At 35.8% G+C, this 20,999-nt stretch overlaps 1 protein-coding gene across 2 annotated transcripts in view; it reads right to left on the reverse strand.

The window, feature by feature from the left end:
• Nucleotides 1–295: 295 nt before the first annotated feature.
• Nucleotides 296–20,999, reverse strand: part of si:ch73-335l21.1 (insulin receptor substrate 1-B) — a 41,946-nt gene continuing 21,242 nt past the window's right edge. For both annotated transcript variants that reach the window (XM_059525505.1, XM_059525496.1), the window contains exon 3: nucleotides 296–1,301. In XM_059525505.1, coding sequence (XP_059381488.1) covers nucleotides 1,294–1,301 — 8 coding nt within the window. In that variant the 3' untranslated portion in view covers nucleotides 296–1,293. The remainder of the gene's footprint in view (nucleotides 1,302–20,999) is intronic.

Raw genomic sequence — 20,999 nt, forward strand, 5'->3', positions numbered from 1 at the left:
GATATTTTGAAGAATGTGAGAAACCAAACAGTTGCCAGTAGCTATTGACTTCCATAGTATTTTTTTCTATACTATGGAAGTCAATGGCTACCGGCAACTGGTAACCAATTCTTCACAATATAATCTTTGGTGCAGAAGAAAGTAAGTCATACAGTTGGGAACAACAAGAAAGTTAGTAAATAATGACAATTATTTCAATTTTGTGTCAACTATCCCTTTAAATGAATTCAGAAGAAAATCTTTAAAAGGCATACTCATCATAATATGAAGGCAAACAAAATACATGAGAGAATCATGTTTTTAACACTCCTGCTTTTATTACCACTGTTGGCCAGCAATGGGTGTCACTGTGACACAGTGTGTGGGGGTTGATTCCCAAATTATTTCCTTTACACTCCCCCATTCTGGACTATCATTGGTATAGTCCAGGGTGGATTGGGTCAGCTAGCATCCTTGCGTGCCAGTGGAGGTAAGCTACCGCAGGACACCATCACAGAAGCACCCCACCCATAGAGTAAAAATAGATGCTTTGTGTCACTGAGCCAAACGTCTGTTACTGGTTCCTTTCAGGACACTACTGTTAAGAGAGCAGAAAGAAGAGAGACAGAAAAGAGACAGGCACTTAAGTACTAAAGCATGGCTAGAACATGTCACGCATGGGGCGAAGGGGTGGAGAAAGGAACAGGGAGGGCGTTGAACTCGTCAGTCAACACATGTGTGATGCTAGGTTAACTAAACACCATGATGAACACCATGTGTGAGTCATAATTACTTCATCTACATCATTTTCTCCAGAAGCAGTACCATCAGCGTTGTTGACATCTTGCCGCAATGCATTCAGCGACTCTCTTTTCCCGTCTGTTTTTACATAAAATTAAAGAACGAGCACGTCAATCAGTGCCTGAACAACTGAAAGTCTATATACAGAAAGCGACAATCAAAAACAAGAGGCACTTTTTGTGTACACATAATATGTTCAACAATTGTGAATCATTGAATCATTTTTGTCAATACTGGACACAAACTGTTCAAGCTTCTGTTGAAGGTCAAAGGTCATTGTCATTCTCCTCTCTGATTGGTTATTGTGCTTGTCTGTTGACAGTCCGGAGAGCACAGGCAGTAGTTGCTCTTCTCGTTTGGCACATGTTCCCGTTGGTTGCAACGATTGTCTTTGGAAAGTGCTTGCGAAGATTGCTGGGCTTTGTGCACACACCTTGCAGTGTTTCTGCTCTGCATTCAGGTGCACAGGAGAGCGCCGGCCTTCTGTTTCCCAGAATTCCATATTACTGTGCATCAACATTCTGAAAAAGACAAATTAGACATTGAATATTCTAATACAAGTGAGTGGTAGTGTTAATTTAGTATTACTGGTATACTATTATAGTTACTGATAACATTTTGGATTTGATTTCATTTTCATATTTACACACACACATATATATGTAATTTTATTTAAAGTTTTGATAATTTTGTTGTTTTTGCATTCGTTTTTATGTATTTTTTACGTTTCAGCTTAAATATTTAATTTAGTTTATATCAGTTAATGTTTATATTACTTTATTAAGTAATGAAAATGTTATTTAAATGGTTTTAGTTTTAGTTAACAATAATAAACCTGATCAGGGGAGATTCGGTTTTAAGAATAATCCTAAAAAAAAAAAATTTTTCTAGTACAATATAAAATGCATGAAGGCCTTTACATTTTGATGCCTGCCATTAAAAAAAACTGCAGTTTAAGAATAAGACGAACTGACACTCTGAATGAGAGGTCTTGTTACTGCACACAGTTCAGAGATTTGTGCAATTGCAGGAAAATCAATAGTTATGTTCTATTGCAGCTGTTCTTATCAGAATAACTGTTTGCATATCCATCATGGCACATGAGCTGTACAGAGTTAAATGACCTTAATGGCATGATGATGTATAATAAGCCCATATTGCCCTGGAAATGTAAATACCTTTATGACAGGTGAACAGGATAACACTTAAGTCACATTTGCAGGCACATTTTTAACACCTGCATGCATGCATAAGACAAAATATGCATGTTCAATTCACTTAATCAATCCAGTGTGCGTCACTGCTTGGTCCCCAAGGCCTCCAGCAAAAAAAACACAATTACTGCAGAATAACAAATTGATGACCTTTATTCATAAAAGCAAAGATGAGCTTGTCTCTCCCTCTGCCTAGTATCCTTTCATTTCCATCCATTATTGTGCTATTTGTAAAGAGTCAGCGTCATTTAGATAAACAAACACAGCAGAGACAGCAACTAATTTAGAGGACACACAGAACATTTAAAAAAAGTCTAAATGTACAGCTTTAACGGAAATAATAGCTTTTGGTTTTGTTTCTAAGGCAATACACAAAATGAACCAGTGTATACCTTTAATGCACCACGGGTACATATATTGCTTTACATAAAAGCACCAGAATATGAATAAATATACACTGGAATAATAATACGTTAATTATAAGGCCAGTCCTGAAACAATCAGACATTTAACCAGACACAAAACAAATGTTGATTGATGGCACATGAGACATACACTAAATTATTATATTAAATTCACTTTTTGTTTACATGATATTTATTCCTAATTCACAAACAAATAATAAAAACAGAAGAAATGTAGCACCTAAACATTTACTGGCAGATGCTGTTAATCTCTCTAAAAATTACCAAATAAATTAATCAGCATGCCCCCACCCCTAAAAAAATGGCCATGACAGCATAAACCAACAGGTGAAATATCAGCTAAATCAAATATCAACAGTATGTGATCTAAAAAGTTTTTTTTCTATATAAAGTCGTTATTGATGTACTTAAAAAATTGCATGTTTTGACAAAAGGGAAGTAAACAAAATTATTATTGATGACCTGAAAATTGCCCAATGTTCCTTTCCCTTGTTGCTCTTGAATTTTCTAGCCTTGGCTCTAATTGTAAAAAGGTTGCCCCTGCCACCTCTGCTCCTCACTGCGCACAGCTATTTTTAGTCCCTCCGGAACAAATCGTTCCAACCGAATACGAGGAGACTCGATCAGAAAGAGAGAGAGGAGAAGGCAGAAATCAGATGAGCATCAATACACCCAAATTTGGCAATGCAGCACCTAAAACACAAATTATGCAGGTGACAGGTCATGCTTGCCTTTTTCTGCAGCAAAAGCAGAACTTTGAGATTTCATTATAATACTATGTAGTACAATTAAATAACTTATATACTATAACTATATATGGTATAACTTATGCACCTTTATACATTTCTCAGTTTATAATCAATGGTGGCGCTTCAGTACTGGAGGAGTAGAAAAATGTGCATACTTAAAAAAAAATGTCTCTCATCACAATGCTAACTACTTAATGCTAACAGCACTAGTTTGGAGATGACAGCTACAGTGCTGCAGGTAGAAAAGCCATTTCCTGCACTAAGAGCCATAATGAGATGAGACCACAGATCCATCCATCCATCCATCTCTCTCATTTCATCACGTATCCTGCCATCCGTACACTGATCAATTTAACAATGCCTTTGGGACATCTCTCTCCCTCTCTTCCCCCTCTCTCACTGTCTGCTCTGTGACATGTTTTATGTTTTTTCTGTCTGTCTGGGTCGGCATACATTAGTGTGAGTGTGAGTACAGTTCGGCACGGGGAGGGCGTCTGCGGACTATGTGAACTATGTCAGTATATTTAAATGTTTATTAACTGATTTAATGTTAATACACCAACCAAGCTGAACTTCTAGAACCTACTAGATACTTTTTAAATCAAATTAACTTGAGTAAAATGATGTTAAACTTAAGGTATTAAGTTTGTAGTAGTATTTTTTTTTCTTCAAAATTAATACTTCAGAAAGAATGCATTAATTTAATAAAAAGTGACAGCAAAGACTTTTTTAATATTAAGACTTAAATTCAAAATAATTGCTATTCTTTTGAACCTTCTTAGTCTTATTTAAAAAAAATAAATCACAGTTTAAAAGAAAAAAAGCAGCACAGCTGTTTTCAACTTTGACCATAATAAGAAATGCTTCTTGAGCAGAAAATCAACATATTAAATGATTTATGAAGGATGACATGACACTGCAGACTGGAGCAAAGATGCTGAAAATTAAGCTTTGCATCACAGGCATAAAATATATATATATATATATATATATATATATATATATATATATATATTAAATGCAAATGAAAATCACCCTATTAGATAAGATAGCACCATTTTTCTTTTAACATTACAATTATTTTACTGTGTAAGTTGACACGCATTTATGCTTTTTATGTGTCAAAGAAAGAAAAGCTGATGAGAGGCCTTAAATAGCATTCTGGCATATAGTATGCAATGCCTCCTGTGTATGAAAGCATGTAGGACAGCTATGTGTGTCTCAGAGTGGCTGTATGTGAGAGAGTATGTGACATGCTGATCTTTCCTCGGCTCAAGTATGTGAGTGACGTTGCCTTTTCATCCCCTGAGGTTGTCAATCACTGACCAACATCACATCAAATTTAGTGACACGATGATATGTTTATCCAGGAGTATGTATGTGTTTGCCATTCAATGGGGTCTTACAACACAGACTTGAAGCAACAGCTGTGAATGTTCAACACACACACACACACACACACTTTATGGAAAACGTCTTCTGGGCAAACATGTGGCTGAAGTCAATCACATATCAAACACTGAAACAAAGAGCAAGATATAGATCAAGAATGAGTAAATAAATGACTCTGGGAAAGCGAAAGGAAGGAAAGTCCTGCAAGTAATGTTGATTCATTAATTAAAGAGTGTGTAAATGTTAATAAGTATATCTTGATCAGTATGCGTGTATGTAATGGATATTTAAAGTACATGAAAATCTTAGAGCTTGTGATGACTTTGTGAAACAAGGAGGAATCAGAAGCACTCTGAGCAAAACTTTATATCTTCTGCCTCTTTAGGGTTCATTTATTAAATATTTTTGAATACATATTCAAATGTCCATGAGACTTTAGTGCTCTAATATTAAGTACATACCACAAAATGCTGTAAATCTTAACCTAAAATCAACACAGTAAATATGAAAAAAGTCAGCATTTTCCATCAGGGCCTGGTGAAAACCCAAGATCTGCTCACCGCTGTGCCCTTGGGCTTGACGTTTAACCCCAGGCTGTTTCAGAAAGACAGTTTTTGCAGTTAGTGCACATTTAGCACATGCAGCACAGACACATATTAATAAAACAGTTTTAATAATCAGAAAAATGCTACACTTTGGGGTCAGTAGGAGATAAAATTAACACTTTTATTCAGCAAGGATACATTAAATTGATCAAAAGTGACAGTAAGGACATGTAAAAAAATAAATAAATTAAAAAGCTTTTGCTATTTTCACTCATCAAATATCATGATTTTAAAGGGCTTAAAGGGATACTCCACCCCAAAATAAAAAAATGTCATTAATCACTTACCTCCATGTCATTCCAAACCCATAAAAGTGTCTTCGGAATAAGATATTTTGGATGAAAACCAGGAGGTTTGTGACTGTCCCATGGACTGACAAGTAAAATACACTGTCAAGGTTCAGGAAAGTATGAGATACATCGTCAGAATAGTTCATCTGCCATTCAACCGTAACATTATGAAGCGACGAGAATACTTTTTGTACACAAAGAAAACAAAAATAACGACTTTATTCAACAATTCATCTCCTGTTTCTCTCCACATCACCGTAGCGGCATTTTGGAGAATATGAGCTGAACGCAAACTGTGTACGCTATTCTATGTCAGCCGCGACACAAGGATACGTTTTCCTTGTGTATTTATGCTTTGATTTGAACAAAAACAGCGCATCCATGTGGTCGGATGACACAGAAGAGCGTAAGCTGTCACAAGCCTCCCGGTTTTCATCCAAAATATCTTAAATTGTGTTTCCAAGACGAATGAAGCTTTTATGGGTTTGGAACGAGATGGAGGTAAGTGATTAATGACAAAATTTTCATTTTGGAGTGGAGGACCCCTTTAAGACTGGAGTAACAGCTGCTAAAAATTCAGCTTTGCCATCAAACCCTATTGTAAAAAATGAAACTAAAATGCATTTGAAATACATTTAATTTGTGCTGTGTATACAACAAATACGTTTACATATTTAAGTGCTTAATAAAAACACCCTGCAATTTTACATTTGGTATACTAATCTGGTAAAATTTTAACTAATTTTGTTTTTAATGCCAAGAAAAGGTCCAACAAAAGATACACTGAAGTATATTTGATTGTGCTAGGTACCCTTTAAATATCTTGCATTTGATGACTGATGTTTTAAATTGTTGTAATATTTCTAATTTCTAATATTCATCATTCAAAAACAACATTCATGCAAAAAAGTCGTACTGACCCCAACCTTTCGAATGGTACTGTATGTACCTGGGCTTAGTTAAGTTAAAAATCCTCTGTGGACAAAACTGTTACCAGAAGTCCACTAAGTCTTACCAAACATCCTTTTAGAGGTGTCCTTAAAGATACAAGTGATTAAAGTGTAACTAAGGTGTTGCTTTAAGGATAAAACAACAACTGATGTTTGGAGAAGTTCTGCCCCAAAATTCTGGCCCTTTTAATAGGAATCCATGTGATCAGGACTTTTTGCAAAAGATTTCTCCATGCAGATTATGCATCAGGTTCAAGCTGGTCAAGTGGATTAATCAAGCAAACAACAGAAAGCTGCTTGGTTTGAAATGATAAGAGTTTGAATGAGCTGAGTATCATACATTGCTACAGTACTGACAATGAACATTTCTTGCCTGCAAAATTTCACTAGAATCTTACATGTAGTAATCATAATTAACATTATACAAAAACCCTAGAAGTCTATGGTACTATAGACAGCTAAGAAAAGGTCTGTGTGTGTGTGAGAGAGAATATACGCTCACAGCTAGGAAGAGTTTTGCTCTGGGTTTTAAAAGGACCCAAGAGTAAGCGGTACATTTATTGAGCAATGCTGACTGAGCCCTTTCAGAGCTTCAGTTTTGGACTGCATTTGTACACACACACACACACACACACACACACACACACACACACACACACACACACACACACACGTTTGTTTTTGTGAAAAGTTGGTTCATCCCATAGGCGTAATGGTTTTTATACTGTACAAACTGTATATTCTATGGCCCTACACCAACCCTAACCCTCACAGGAAACTTTGTGCATTTTTACTTTCTCAAAAAACTCATTCTGTATGATTTATAAGCGTTTTGAAAAATGGGGACATGGGTTATGTTCTCATAAGTCACCCTCTCCTTGTAATACCTGTGTCATACCCATGTCATTATACAGAGTTGTGTCCTTATATGACACAAAAACAAGAGCACACACACACACACACACACACACACACACACACCAGTTTACTTAGCTCTAAATATGTTTCAATTAGTAAAAGCTAAACCAAACAGCTTTAGAATTTTTAGAACAACAACATGATATTAATAACCTCTCCAATGAGAACCCTGAGGGGAAGTTTTGTCAGATTTAGCTCAGTTTGTCCCCAAAGTATAGCTAAATAAACACACACAAGCACATAACCTTGAAAGCCATGCCAAAATTCAGATCCAAAATGCTGCCTGATCAAATGACTAATTATTAATAGGCACTTACTCTTCTAGTTTTTTTCCTTCCCACCATCCTCCTCTCTTTCTCTTTCACTGTCTTTCCCCCTTTTCCCTGCAAGTTTAAGGTTTCACTCCGTAACCTTATTCTGAAGAGCTTCAGCAAGAATTGGTGGCTAAGTGCCTGGTCAACACACATACACAAAGGCCAACAGGCAGCGGAAAATATTTATTCATGAACAAAACAGAAAAGACCCTGGCTCATCTCTAAACGAGGGATGAACAATCAATACATTCTGTCTTTGTTCCAATGCTTGTACTTTTCTTTTGACCTGTCTGTCACCTTAACAGGCATCACACAACTAGATAAAGATTTTTTGGATGTGTTTTATGATTTTACTGATTTCACAATTGGTTCAAATAGTCTCAATGGCATTTTGTTGGATGTAATCCCTCAACTTTACATTAAATAACTAAAACGTTTGGGGTCTCTTATGCTTACTAAGGTTGCATTAATTTGATGAAAAATAAAGCAATATTGTGAATTATTATTACAACATTTGTTTCTATTTTAATATATATTAAAATGTAGTTTATTGCTGTGATGGCAAAGCTGAATTTTCAGCATCATTACTCCAGTCTCCAGAGTCACATGACCCTTTAGAAAATCTTCTCATATGCTGATTTGCTGCTGAAGAAACAGTTCTTATTTTTATATAAATGTTAAAAACAGTTGTGCTGCTTAATATTCTGGCACAAATCATGATACAGTTTTTTTTTATTAATATAAAGTTCAAAAGAACTGCATTTATTTGAAATAGAGATTTTATTCATGCAAGTTTTTGTTATGTTTTTTTTTAAAAAGGGAAGAAAAACTTGCTGACCCCAAACTTTTTAACAGTAGTGTATACACAAAGTGTGGCTTAAGTGTTCAGATACTATTCGGGGCAGCTGGAAAGAGAGCTCGAAAGAATGAGAGGAGCTGGAAAGTAATACAAGAACTTTTTTTTTCTGTCTTGTCAGGGTGGCTCATAAAGCATGTCACATAAGCCCTCCAGTATTTAACCTGCCAACACACACACAGAAAAGCACACAAACCCACACAGAAACACTTGATGAATGACACAGACATCATTCACAGAAACAGAAAGAGAGACGCTGTCACATAGATCAGATTAGAAAAACACACTGAACAGAATCAGGCCAGGTATGGCATGTTTAATATAATATGTAAAAGTGCTGAGTGTTTGTTTTCACATGCACTCACATGCGCGCTCACACACACACACACACACTGCCGCCTCCTGGTTCACTGGGTTTAATCTCCATCGCTATCGCTGATGAGATGCTGCATGGCCATTTATCCCTCTGGAGGTTTAAAACCCTGTGTGCGCTTCAGTATGTGTGTGTCTGACTGTTTGTTTGTTTGTGTGAGTTTGTGCATATGAGAAAATCTAGCCTTCCTGTTCCCTTTGAAACGAAAAACAAAAATGCGCACAAAAACACAAACAAGACTTGGACCGTAATCATGGAGGGAAGTGAAAAGATGGAGATCATGCAGAAAGGAATAAGGGATGAGCAATGCTGACGCACATGCTGAGGTAAGCAAGCTAGCTGATGTTTTTGAACATCTGTACGTCACTCCTCAAGCCCTTCAGTCGCTGCATATTCAAACCAGAACGAGCAAACTGAGAAAAAGAGATAGAAAGAGGGAGAGGAACAGACAGAAATAGAGATCAAACGCTGAATGGGGGACAGCGAAGACGGCTGACAAAGAAATGAAGCAAGGGTTGAAAGAGAATGTAGAGCAACACAGAAAAAAATGTGAGGCTGAGCATTATGTTGCATTATAGGCATAGCTCAGGAAAAAATTACAATTCTGTTGTCATTATACAAATATGTCATTATAAACATTATATATGGAACATACAACGATGCTCCTGATTAGATGCCGTTTTGCTGTCATTTATGTATTCGGGGATATCTAAATGTGAGCTTTGGTTATAGTTAATAAATAAATGCAATTTATTCCTAGTCTCTAGTGTCACATGATTTCTCCAGAAATCATTCTGCTATGCTGATTCGCTGCTCAAGAAACATTTCTTATCATTATCAATGTTCAGAACAGTAGTGCTATGTAATATTATTCTGGAAACATTTTTTTATTTTTTATTCTTTGATGAAAATAGTTCAAGTTGAAAAAGTTCAAATATCTTACTGGCACCAAATCATTTAAATATACAATGTACAGTGTAAATGCAAAAATGTTAAATTTCAATCGTACAAAGTTGCCAGAATCATTTAAATAACACAAGCAAGTATTTGAAGCGCCCCAATCACAATGAACTGTCAGTGTCTTGCAAGAGCTGTGATTCCCCCAGAAATCTCTAATTTGTGCACCAGTAAAGAACAGCAGCTGATGTGGAGGGGCATGAGAGTGCTATTCAGAATTTTCTTTGACAGGTTGACACTCTGAACAGCTACACACTGCAAACAGCCAGAGTTGGGAGAAAACAGCAGCTTCTGTGTGTGAGACTGTCACATTCGGACTGGAGCGCTGGGGAGAGACAGGTTGATTTAATTAATTGAATGTATGGGAGTGTTACATAATTTACCCTGAGGCCCAGTCTGTTCTTTAAGCTCCCAACAAGCTTAAACCAGTCTTCAATGGTTACACTCACAGAACACAATCCGTTTTACAAATCCACAATGTACAACTTGGCATATTGATCTACAACCCGAATTCCGGAAAAGTTGGGACGTTTTTTAAATTTTAATAAAATGAAAACTAAAGGAATTTCAAATCACATGAGCCAATATTTTATTCACAATAGAAAATAGATAACGTAGCAAATGTTTAAACTGAGAAATTTTACACTTTTATCCACTTAATTAGCTCATTTAAAATTTAATGCCTGCTACAGGTCTCAAAAAAGTTGGCACGGGGGCAACAAATGGCTAAAAAAGCAAGCAGTTTTGAAAAGATTCAGCTGGGAGAACATCTAGTGATTAATTACGTTAATAGATATCAGGTCTGTAACATGATTAGCTATAAAAGCTTTGTCTTAGAGAAGCAGAGTCTCTCAGAAGTAAAGATGGGCAGAGGCTCTCCAATCTGTGAAAGACTGCGTAAAAAAATTGTGGAAAACTTTAAAAACAATGTTCCTCAACGTCAAATTGCAAAGGCTTTGCAAATCTCATCATCTACAGTGCATAACATCATCAAAAGATTCAGAGAAACTGGAGAAATCTCTGTGCGTAAGGGACAAGGCCGGAGACCTTTATTGGATGCCCGTGGTCTTCGGGCTCTCAGACGACACTGCATCACTCATCGGCATGATTGTGTCCATGACATTACTAAATGGGCCCAGGAATACTTTCAGAAACCACTGTCGGTAAACACAATCCGCCGTGCCATCAGCAGATGCCAACTAAAGCTCTATCATGCAAAAAGGAAGCCATATGTGAACATGGTCCAGAAGCGCCGTCGTGTCCTGTGGGCGAAGGCTCATTTAAAATGGACTATTTCAAAGTGGAATAGTGTTTTATGGTCAGACGAGTCCAAATTTGACATTCTTGTTGGAAATCACGGACGCCGTGTCCTCCGGGCTAAAGAGGAGGGAGACCTTCCAGCATGTTATCAGCATTCAGTTCAAAAGCCAGCATCTCTGATGGTATGGGGGTGCATAAGTGCATACGGTATGGGCAGCTTGCATGTTTTGGAAGGCTCTGTGAATGCTGAAAGGTATATAAAGGTTTTAGAGCAACATATGCTTCGCTCCAAACAACGTCTATTTCAGGGAAGGCCTTGTTTATTTCATCAGGACAATGCAAAACCACATACTGCAGCTATAACAACAGCATGGCTTCGTCGTAGAAGAGTCCGGGTGCTAACCTGGCCTGCCTGCAGTCCAGATCTTTCACCTATAGAGAACATTTGGCGCATCATTAAACGAAAAATACGTCAAAGACGACCACGAACTCTTCAGCAGCTGGAAATCTATATAAGGCAAGAATGGGACCAAATTCCAACAGCAAAACTCCAGCAACTCATAGCCTCAATGCCCAGACGTCTTCAAACTGTTTTGAAAAGAAAAGGAGATACTACACCATGGTAAACATGCCCCGTCCCAACTATTTTGAGACCTGTAGCAGAAATCAAAATTGAAATGAGCTCATTTTGTGCATAAAATTTTTAACTTTCTCAGTTTAAACATTTGCTATGTTATCTGTGTTCTATTGTGAATAAAATATTGGCTCATGTGATTTGAAAGTCTTTTAGTTTTCATTTTATTAAAATTTAAAAAACGTCCCAACTTTTCCGGAATTCGGGTTGTACTTTATGAATGTGCATGCACACATATGCGTTAAGATTATTGTGGCTTTGATTTGTATACCTTAAATTATAATAACATATATATATATATATATATATATATATATATATATATATATATATATATATATATATACATATATATATACATATATATATATATATATATATATATATATATATATATATATATATATATATATATATATATATACATATATATATATATATATTTATACAGTATATTTTGTGTGTGTGTGTAAATAAAATCTCTAGAGTGTGAGCATACGAGGAGGGTGGTCATGGACAAAGACAGAATTGAGAAACAAAATTAGAAATATTAAGCAATTTCAAACATTGCAAAAGAACAGAAAAAAACTGCTAAAGCAGAAGAGAGTCACGATGTGCTGCACAGGGATATTAATGCTCATAACAAAAAGTTCCAATCATATTGCTGAAAAAACCTGCCTAAGATGGTTTGCTGGTTTTTGTTGGTTTTTACTGGTCTAAAACCCTGCCTGAGCTGGTCTTTCACTGACCTAGCTGCTCTCCAGGCTTTCTGGGTTGACAAATGCTCAAACCCCCTGAGAACAGAACAGACCAGCCTGACCGGGTTGAGAGAAAGCTAAGCATCTCAGGCTGTTGGCAATAATTTGTGCACTTATGAAAAGCCAACAGTTCTTATACTGCTCATATGAGAAAAACAATTGAAAGCTGCCTTAAAACAAACAAACAAACAAAAACTAAATGCTGTAGTATTTTAAAAGAGTGGTTTGTCTGCAACTTTTCTTTCTCTGAGTATCAGCAGCCTCTCAAATGTTCACGTTTAATCGATTGTTTTAAAATGAATGTATCTTATTAAATGTCCAGAATAGTAATAGTAATAGTGTATATAATAGCTTTCGATACAGTAATAATGTATATAATAACTTTTGATACAGAAGAGAAAGGGAAAAACTGGGTTTAAAGAAATGTAGTAATGTTTTTTTTGTGTAGGTGAGTATAATCTAATTAGTGCTCTTTTATAGACCTGTAAACCCACACTCAGACACACATACACACATAATCTAAGACCGGAAGTCTAAACAATGCTTTAAGCCATTTAACAAGATTAAGAACATATAAAGAGAAGAGACCGTCAGAGAGGGTATGTGAGCTGATTTTAAAGATTACTGTTGAAATCCCATTGACTGATGAAACCAGTTTGTTCCTGCAAGAACACCTTAAATGAAAGAAATACCTTTGGTGCAAGATAGGCCCACACACACACATACACACAAACACACACACACACACACACACACACACACACACACACACACACACACACACACACACACTACTGTTCTAAGTACACTAAGTTTTTTATTATTATTATTAACAAACGAAATGTATACTTTTATTCAGCAAGGATGCATTAAATTGACCAAAACTGACCAACAATATTAACATACAAATGTAGTAAAATATAAGTATAGTTAAATATATTACAAATATTATAATATTGTAACTGCTTTTCAATCAAATTATTTTAAGCTATTTTAATTCAGAATATTTCACAGTATTAAATTTTTTTCTGTATTTTGCAGTAGTGTAGTGTACACAAACTAGCAATAGGTTACAATCACCAGATTTCTTTTTTACCTATATAGTTTTTAGCTGTTGTATTTTTATCTGCGGGGATTTTAGTATCATTCTTGTACTTTTAGATAGTTTGCACTAAAACTGGAGGAACAGCATGAAATCACATTAAAACCATGCATTTGTATGGCAGTGGCCAATTAATCAAATTAATATTATTAGTTAAAGACTTAAAAGCATTGTTTTCTATTCTGTTTCATTCTGTCTAGCCGTTGCAAAAAAGAGTCTTCTCTAAATTCCCCAGAAGAAATTAGTCGGATTGGAGTCATGTCAACCTGAAAACAGTCTGATTAAACAGACTTCCTTAAGAGAGATGAGTCAACTTCATTCGACCGTCCAACAAGTCCATTTTAAATATGTTTCCCTAATGCAAACACACTTACAGTATGTCTACAACAGCAGTAAGAGATCTAATCTACTGTATTTTTTTCACTCAGGGTGTGTTAAACTCAACCGAAGCGCTTACTGAACAATGCCACAAGCTGAAGAGCGATGTCACTAAGAAATGACGAACAGCACTGAACACACACCCTAACATGCCCTGGAATAAGTAATGGGAAGTGGGTCTTTCCATTACCTTTAACCTGTGAAACTAGACCTGAAGAAGACTTCGTTTACTCCTGTTTCAGCAAAAACACACACACATGGTCATTTCTCTACAAACCCATATAGGTCTTAAAGAAAAACAGTCATTTTGCCTCCAATGCACTTCTGTACCCACAATATCAAGCCTAAATAGAAATAGCGGAAAAAACTAAACAAATGCCCTGACAGACCCGTGAGCCCTTATTCATCCTTTCCTTTTCTTATCTGCCCATCGTTCTGTCTTGGCTGTCTCAGCTGACACCCTCACTCTCAACGGAATGAGCCCTGTCAGGTCTGAGATAAAGAGATTATTCACACACACACGCACTTAATGGAAATGTACTGTACTTCTCTGAGATTACGATGATCGGTTGATTTGAAAATGTCAGCTGATTTTAAAACAATGCTCAAGACAGACGCTCTCACTATATCTTGTGATAGCATTTCTTGATCTGGCATATAGCATGTTTTTTTATTATTTGTATTGCTACCAAAATTAGAATTAATTTGCTGTATAATTTCTAGATTAAAAAAAAAATAGCCTTAATAAATAAACAATATTTTTTGTACATTTTGTAAACAAAAGTAAATATCTAATGAAAAGTTCTTATGCATATAAAGATGATTTTCCTAAAAATACAATGTGTGTATAGTATATATATATATGTATGTTTGTGTGTGTGTGTGTGTGTGTGTGTATTTATATATTTCATATTCAAATTTAATATTGAAAAATTTGAAAAATTAACAATATTAAAGTTACATTTAACTCCATCAGTGTTGAATTAACATGGCAAAATGTGAAAAAAGTCTATAATTCTACAAAAGTCTACAAAAAGTTGCTTAAGCCTTAAACAAATATCTTTGTAACTTCTGTTCGTAAACGAGTTAATGTCTAATTAAAAATATCAAATAAAAAACATTTCATTCTGAAAAATAAATATAGTTCTTAAAAATACAATAGATTTTTTTCTGTGGTGAAGCCAGTGAAAATATTGGCAAAAATAAATCTGAACTACTGACTCAATGAGGTCAGAAGAAATAATCCTTGTTTTTAAGCCCTGAAATAATAAAAAAGACTGCATGGATGGATGACAAAAGAAAGGAAAAAAGATGAGGTGAAGAAAAGTGCCAGAGGAAAAAAGTGGACAAAAATAGACAGGATGTTCTGAAACAAGCAATAAAACAGGCAGTGAAACTTGAACAAGAACTCTCTGTGAGGTCACAGAGGACGAAAAACCAAGGTATGGTCATATGCGTCTCCATGGCAATCGTGTGTATCTCTGTTTCTTTGACGCAATAAGAAGCCAGATCAAACTCTAGCCAGAACACTCTTGCTCTTTCTCTCTGGCTCCTTACTGCTGTGTCGTGAGTCAGCGTGAGTTGTGTCTATTGAACTATTGAAATAAAACTGAATGAGCATCACATGGGTAAATGCTGTAGGTAAAGTGCAGAATGACTTTCAAATGCATTTTTAGTTCTAGAAAATGCAACTGAACATCTCACAGAAAAGGTTGAATATATGAAATGATTCATCCATGTGTGCACAGGTAGTTTCAATCTCTCATTTGCTCAAATGTGAATGCAAGCGAGTTACACAAAATGATGTGTCTTTGCATTATTATGGTAGAAAACCCCAGGGCTCAGTTACCTGTGCAATTAAAGGTATAGCTCACCCAAAAATGAAAAGTCTGTCATTAATTACTCATCCTCATGACGTTCCAAACGCGTAAGACCTTTGTTTATCTTTGAAACACAAAATATCTTACTCTCGTGAACACAGCAAAGACTGACATGGAAGAGATGGAATTGTTGAATAAAGTGTTTATTCTTGTTTCCTTTGCATACAAAAAGTATTATTGTAGCTTCATATAATTAAGGTTAAACCACTGATGTCATATGGACTATTTTAACGACGTCCTTACTACGTTTCTGGGTCTAGAATGTGTTAGTTCCCTTACTGTCTATAGAGGGTCAGAAAGCTCTCAGATTTCATCAAAAATACCTTAATTTGTGGTCTTATGGGTTTGCAACAACATGAGGGTGAGTAATTAATGACAGAATTTTTATTTGAGGGTGAACTATCCCTTTAAATCAGATGTGTTATTGACAGTTCAACTAACTATAACAAATTTCCTCTGCAAGATTCTATTCAAACGGCTGCTTCGACACAAAGAACGAAAAACGGATAGTATTTTTTATAAAATGTACTCCAATAATAACTTTTTACAGTGTGGAACAAGACCTCATGTGAAAATAGCTAAGAATGCAATGTGACATATTTTACATCAGTGCATAAAAAAAACTTGCATATGCAAGTTTTTGCAATGACCTCCTTGCATACATATGTTTTAGGCAAAATTTCTCTCTTTTTCCCTTTCCCTCTCCCTTGCTCTGTTTAAAATAGGGATTGAGTTGTCAATGTCATCCTTTACGCACTGAAATCCTCCCATTTCCTCTCTCTTCCCGCAGTCAATGGGAGATTAAGCATCAAAAGACAGTTGCCCTGGGCTCTAGCTGATGCTACTCTCACACACACACACACACACCCACACACACACACACACTAACCGTGCAATAAACTCACAGCTGGTCACTTGTATAATACATTTACTGCTGGGCACGCACCCAGACACACACTTTACACAGTCTGTGTGTGCTGGTTTAAATTCTACCCTGTTCATTTTATTCTGCAAAAAAAACTGCAACTCTACAATTGCTTCTGCTGAGTTAAGCAGGACAGCCGAGCAAACAAGCAGAGGCACAAAGCAGACAAGCGGGTGGAGCAGGTGGGCCTAGCCTCTAAGGATTGTGGGTATAGCTGCAGGTGGAGCGGGGTCAGGATTACTGACAGATGTAGTGACTCTCTGAGCATAGACCCAATACCATATAGACAAACATTGCATAACCACATCACTGGAATTAAACGAATGATTACAAATGTCTATTTTAAGTAAATATATACATAAAAAAACTTAAATGTATTATTTTTATTTATTTATTACTATATTATTATTTTAAGTAGTAGTAGTATTTATTATTATTATTAAAGAAGGCAGCTACATTTGGGTACAAAAGTGCATATGTGTTCAAAAGTGGGTTAGCGTTTAATATATTAAAATGTCATTTGTAGCAAACGACCAAGGGTATTACACACACACACACTTGTGTGATGGTCTATAGACTGATGAAGGATAGTGTTGTCGGTTTTGTAAGACACGTCAACAGATCTTAAATCTAAACCTTCGTCAGAACGCCCAGTCTCTAATCTAAAACCCAAACATAACAGCTCCATTCATAGAGCTGGACAAGCAGCCACCAGATATACAGAAACACACACTTGGGCACGCACACACACACACATTCACATAGTTACCTGGACTGTAAGGAGATTTGAATCTTTAATCTTTTGATTAGGATTGCTGAGCCCTTCCACTTCACTCACATGCACAAACACCTAATTCAATATTTAAATCTTACGTTTATCAATTGTGTTCTAGTATATATATCGTATATACATAGACACATACACACACACACACACACACACACATCACTGTAAAAAATGAATTTTGGGTCTTGGAATGTCCATCCAAAAAATTAGGGTGATAATTAAAAATAGTGTGTATATTTCATTAAACAAAATTGTGGTTCAGTGTTGTATAGAAAATATTGAGGATTTTGAGATGTGTTTTTTTAAGGGAAACTTAAGCAGTTTTGAGGCTTGAATTGAGGAACTGATTAAACAAAACAAAACAAAGCGAACAAAAAAACTAAGAAAGAAGGCTACCTATTTATTTTAAGAGAATTAGCTTAATCTTGCAGTTTTATTTTGGAGGTGATTGTTAGTTCCCAGCATGCTTTGCATATGGCTGGGTACATGGAGAGTAAATTTTGAAATGAAATGCTCTTTTATGTGTTTTTGAGTGAAGGGAAACATATTAATGTTTAATGTTCAGTTATGTTTGACATTTGAAAGAGTTTCTGTTACGATGAAGTTTCCATTGCACAGTGCAATCGTTACCACTGTGCAAGAAGAGTAGAGCTTATGGTTACTCCTCTAAGACATTAAGCCTTGTTCAGTGAGCAGTAGCTTTGCTAGTATTACCAGAATATCTCAAGTATTTTCCTACTTGAGCTGTCTGGCTGTAGACAGTCTTTTAAATGTATAAAATAACTCAAAGTCAAATACAAACAGGCCTCTCACAAAATCACAGACTTTTGCAAATCAATTTAAAATAAATTAGCAAATTTCACAAATTATATTAAATACATTGTGTCATAGATTAATTAATTGAGGAGAATTTACATGATTTATTCAGATAGATTCAATTAAAAAAATCAAACCTTAAAATCGATGTGTATAATATTGTTAGCATATTTATTTAAGTAGAAAGCTCATTACATTTTTTACAGTATATATATATATATATTTAAATAATGCAGCCTTAGTGAGCATAAGATATAATACACATTTCTTTTTTCTCCCAAAAAATTATTTTATTAAAAGGTCTGTACTGTAACATTAGAAATGTATTTTTTGTGCTGTAATTTTTCATCAAATTAATGCTTCCTTACTGAATAAAATTATCAATTGCTTCAAAAACAAACAAACAAACAAACAAAAACATTACATATAATAACAAAAAAAACTAAAGTTCTGTCTTCATTTAACAACCTTCATCTCTATTTTCTTTTTTTCTGAACACAAAAAACAACATTAGGCAGAACGACAGACTCAGTCATCATTCCTTTTAACTGTATGAAAAAAAGATGAGAGACTGTGACGGTGACTGTCAGTTCCTAATATTCTGTCTAACATCCTCTTGTGTGTTACAAAGATAAAAACAGTGGATGCAACTTGCAGCAATTAACATAATAAGGTCAATGTAGCATATTTTCTTTCTTTCTCTTTCTTTCTTTTTAATTATGTGTTATTTCACATACTATTTTTAAATAGTAGACTATACTATGTATACTATGCCACATGCTGTACAGTAGTGCTCTATTCCAAACATAGTCAATGTTCTGATCACACCATAGAGCCACGATGTTTACACTTTGTAGAGACGCCTACCAACAAGTGACTTATTTATGGTTGTCCCAGCAAATAAAACCAGGATTGGAAAAATAGTTTAACTTAAAAAAATACTCACAGCACCTTCTAAAAGCTGTTGCCGGAGCAATTCTACAGCTCACATCAACACTCAAATTCCCATTCACTTTGCTATTCAAAGTATTCAAATGCACAACTAACCCATATTTTCTCAGGCCATAGGCGCTGAGGCAAAGAGCAGCTATAGAGCCCAGGTGTGGGCTTTTCTACAGAAACAGACACCTTTGTTCATCTCTCTCAGCTACATCTGTTCTACAAGGACGTTCAATATTACCTTACCAAGCCCGTCCTACTTTCTGCCCTCCTGGACCAGCACTACTTAACAACTATAGCTACAAAATATAGTACGTTTCAGCTAAAATTAATCAGACTAACTATAAACCAAGGGCACCTCACAGACTTCAATTAAACCACAGCCATACAATATATACTGATATAAAATACAAAATTCCTCTTTCTGAAGTGCGACAGCTTTTGCGTCAAAGCACATTTGCAGTTGTCTGAGTAGCATATAATCCTGCTCGGATTATTCAGTAGGAACTGTGTGTTCAAGAGAGATCTGCTGGCGTATTCGCTTGTCCGCTCCACAGAGTTTGTTGGGACATGGATTCCTACGGGACCATACATTACTCCGCCCCGTGGACGTGCATAAATAACCACAGATTACCTACTGTCAACTTTAATCTCTCTCCGTCTCTCGCTGTCTTTTTTTTCCATGTCCCTTTCTCTCATGTATACCCACAGTTTCCATCTCTCGCGTTCGCTTTCTGGCTGACCGCTATCAAACCAGCTACAACCAGATTTGGTCCTTCAGGACTACTAGGCTTCTGGAGCTCTGACTCAGTCTTTACTGACTCAATTTTATGACAGCTATCAGTAATAATATACTGATAATTATAGACAAGATTCTCAGATATATGAAGGTACGCAGTTCATCTGTGGGCTATAAAAGTTGTTTTATGCTTTTAGGAATTATGTCATGTTAGCAATATTGGATGCTGTTGTGTGTTGGAAATAACTTCACAAAGAAATTCATCATGTGAGCATTTATTGGTTACGTTTTGTGGTTACAGTGAGTACTTTAACATTTGCAAATTGCCCTCCTTACTGCAACTTTAAGCATCTCACCTTTTTTTTGCATTGAATGAATAAATAAATAAATAAATAACGAGGGACAGGTTGAAAATAGTTTGTGTTAATCAACATGTTACCACAGTAGCTGTTGATATAACTTGTACTGGACTCCTAAAACTGCTTTAAATATTTGGGCCTCAAAATCAGTGTAGCCAGATGTGGTTGGGTGTGCATGCACTTTGTGAAGCATTAATTAAGTCCAAGAGTAGCATTTACAAGTATGCATAGGTTTTAGGGCACATGAGTGCACAACTGATGACATTCTTTGAATATCCAAACGTGTGCAACTGAGTGCAGACTGTGGTGGAAATATAAACTATGATCCAGTTAAGCAAAACCCCCATGAGTAGTTAAAAAAAAACATTATTACCCAACAATATCAGTGTAGGGGACCGTTACAAAACTCCTGGAGTGTCTCTGTGTTGTATTATGTGGTTATGGGAATTTATGTGTGGGATTAAGAGATTCAAAAATTACCTCAGCTTCACTTCACCCATTTAGGTAAATGTTGTCTTGTGGTTGTGATATGGATGAATGATCTTTCTCACTCTCTCTTGTTAGCACGCCGGCACAGTAGAGGAATTCACCTCCCTCGG

Source organism: Carassius carassius, chromosome 3 (assembly GCF_963082965.1).
Source record: "Carassius carassius chromosome 3, fCarCar2.1, whole genome shotgun sequence".
In the NCBI taxonomy this organism is placed as follows: domain Eukaryota; kingdom Metazoa; phylum Chordata; class Actinopteri; order Cypriniformes; family Cyprinidae; genus Carassius; species Carassius carassius.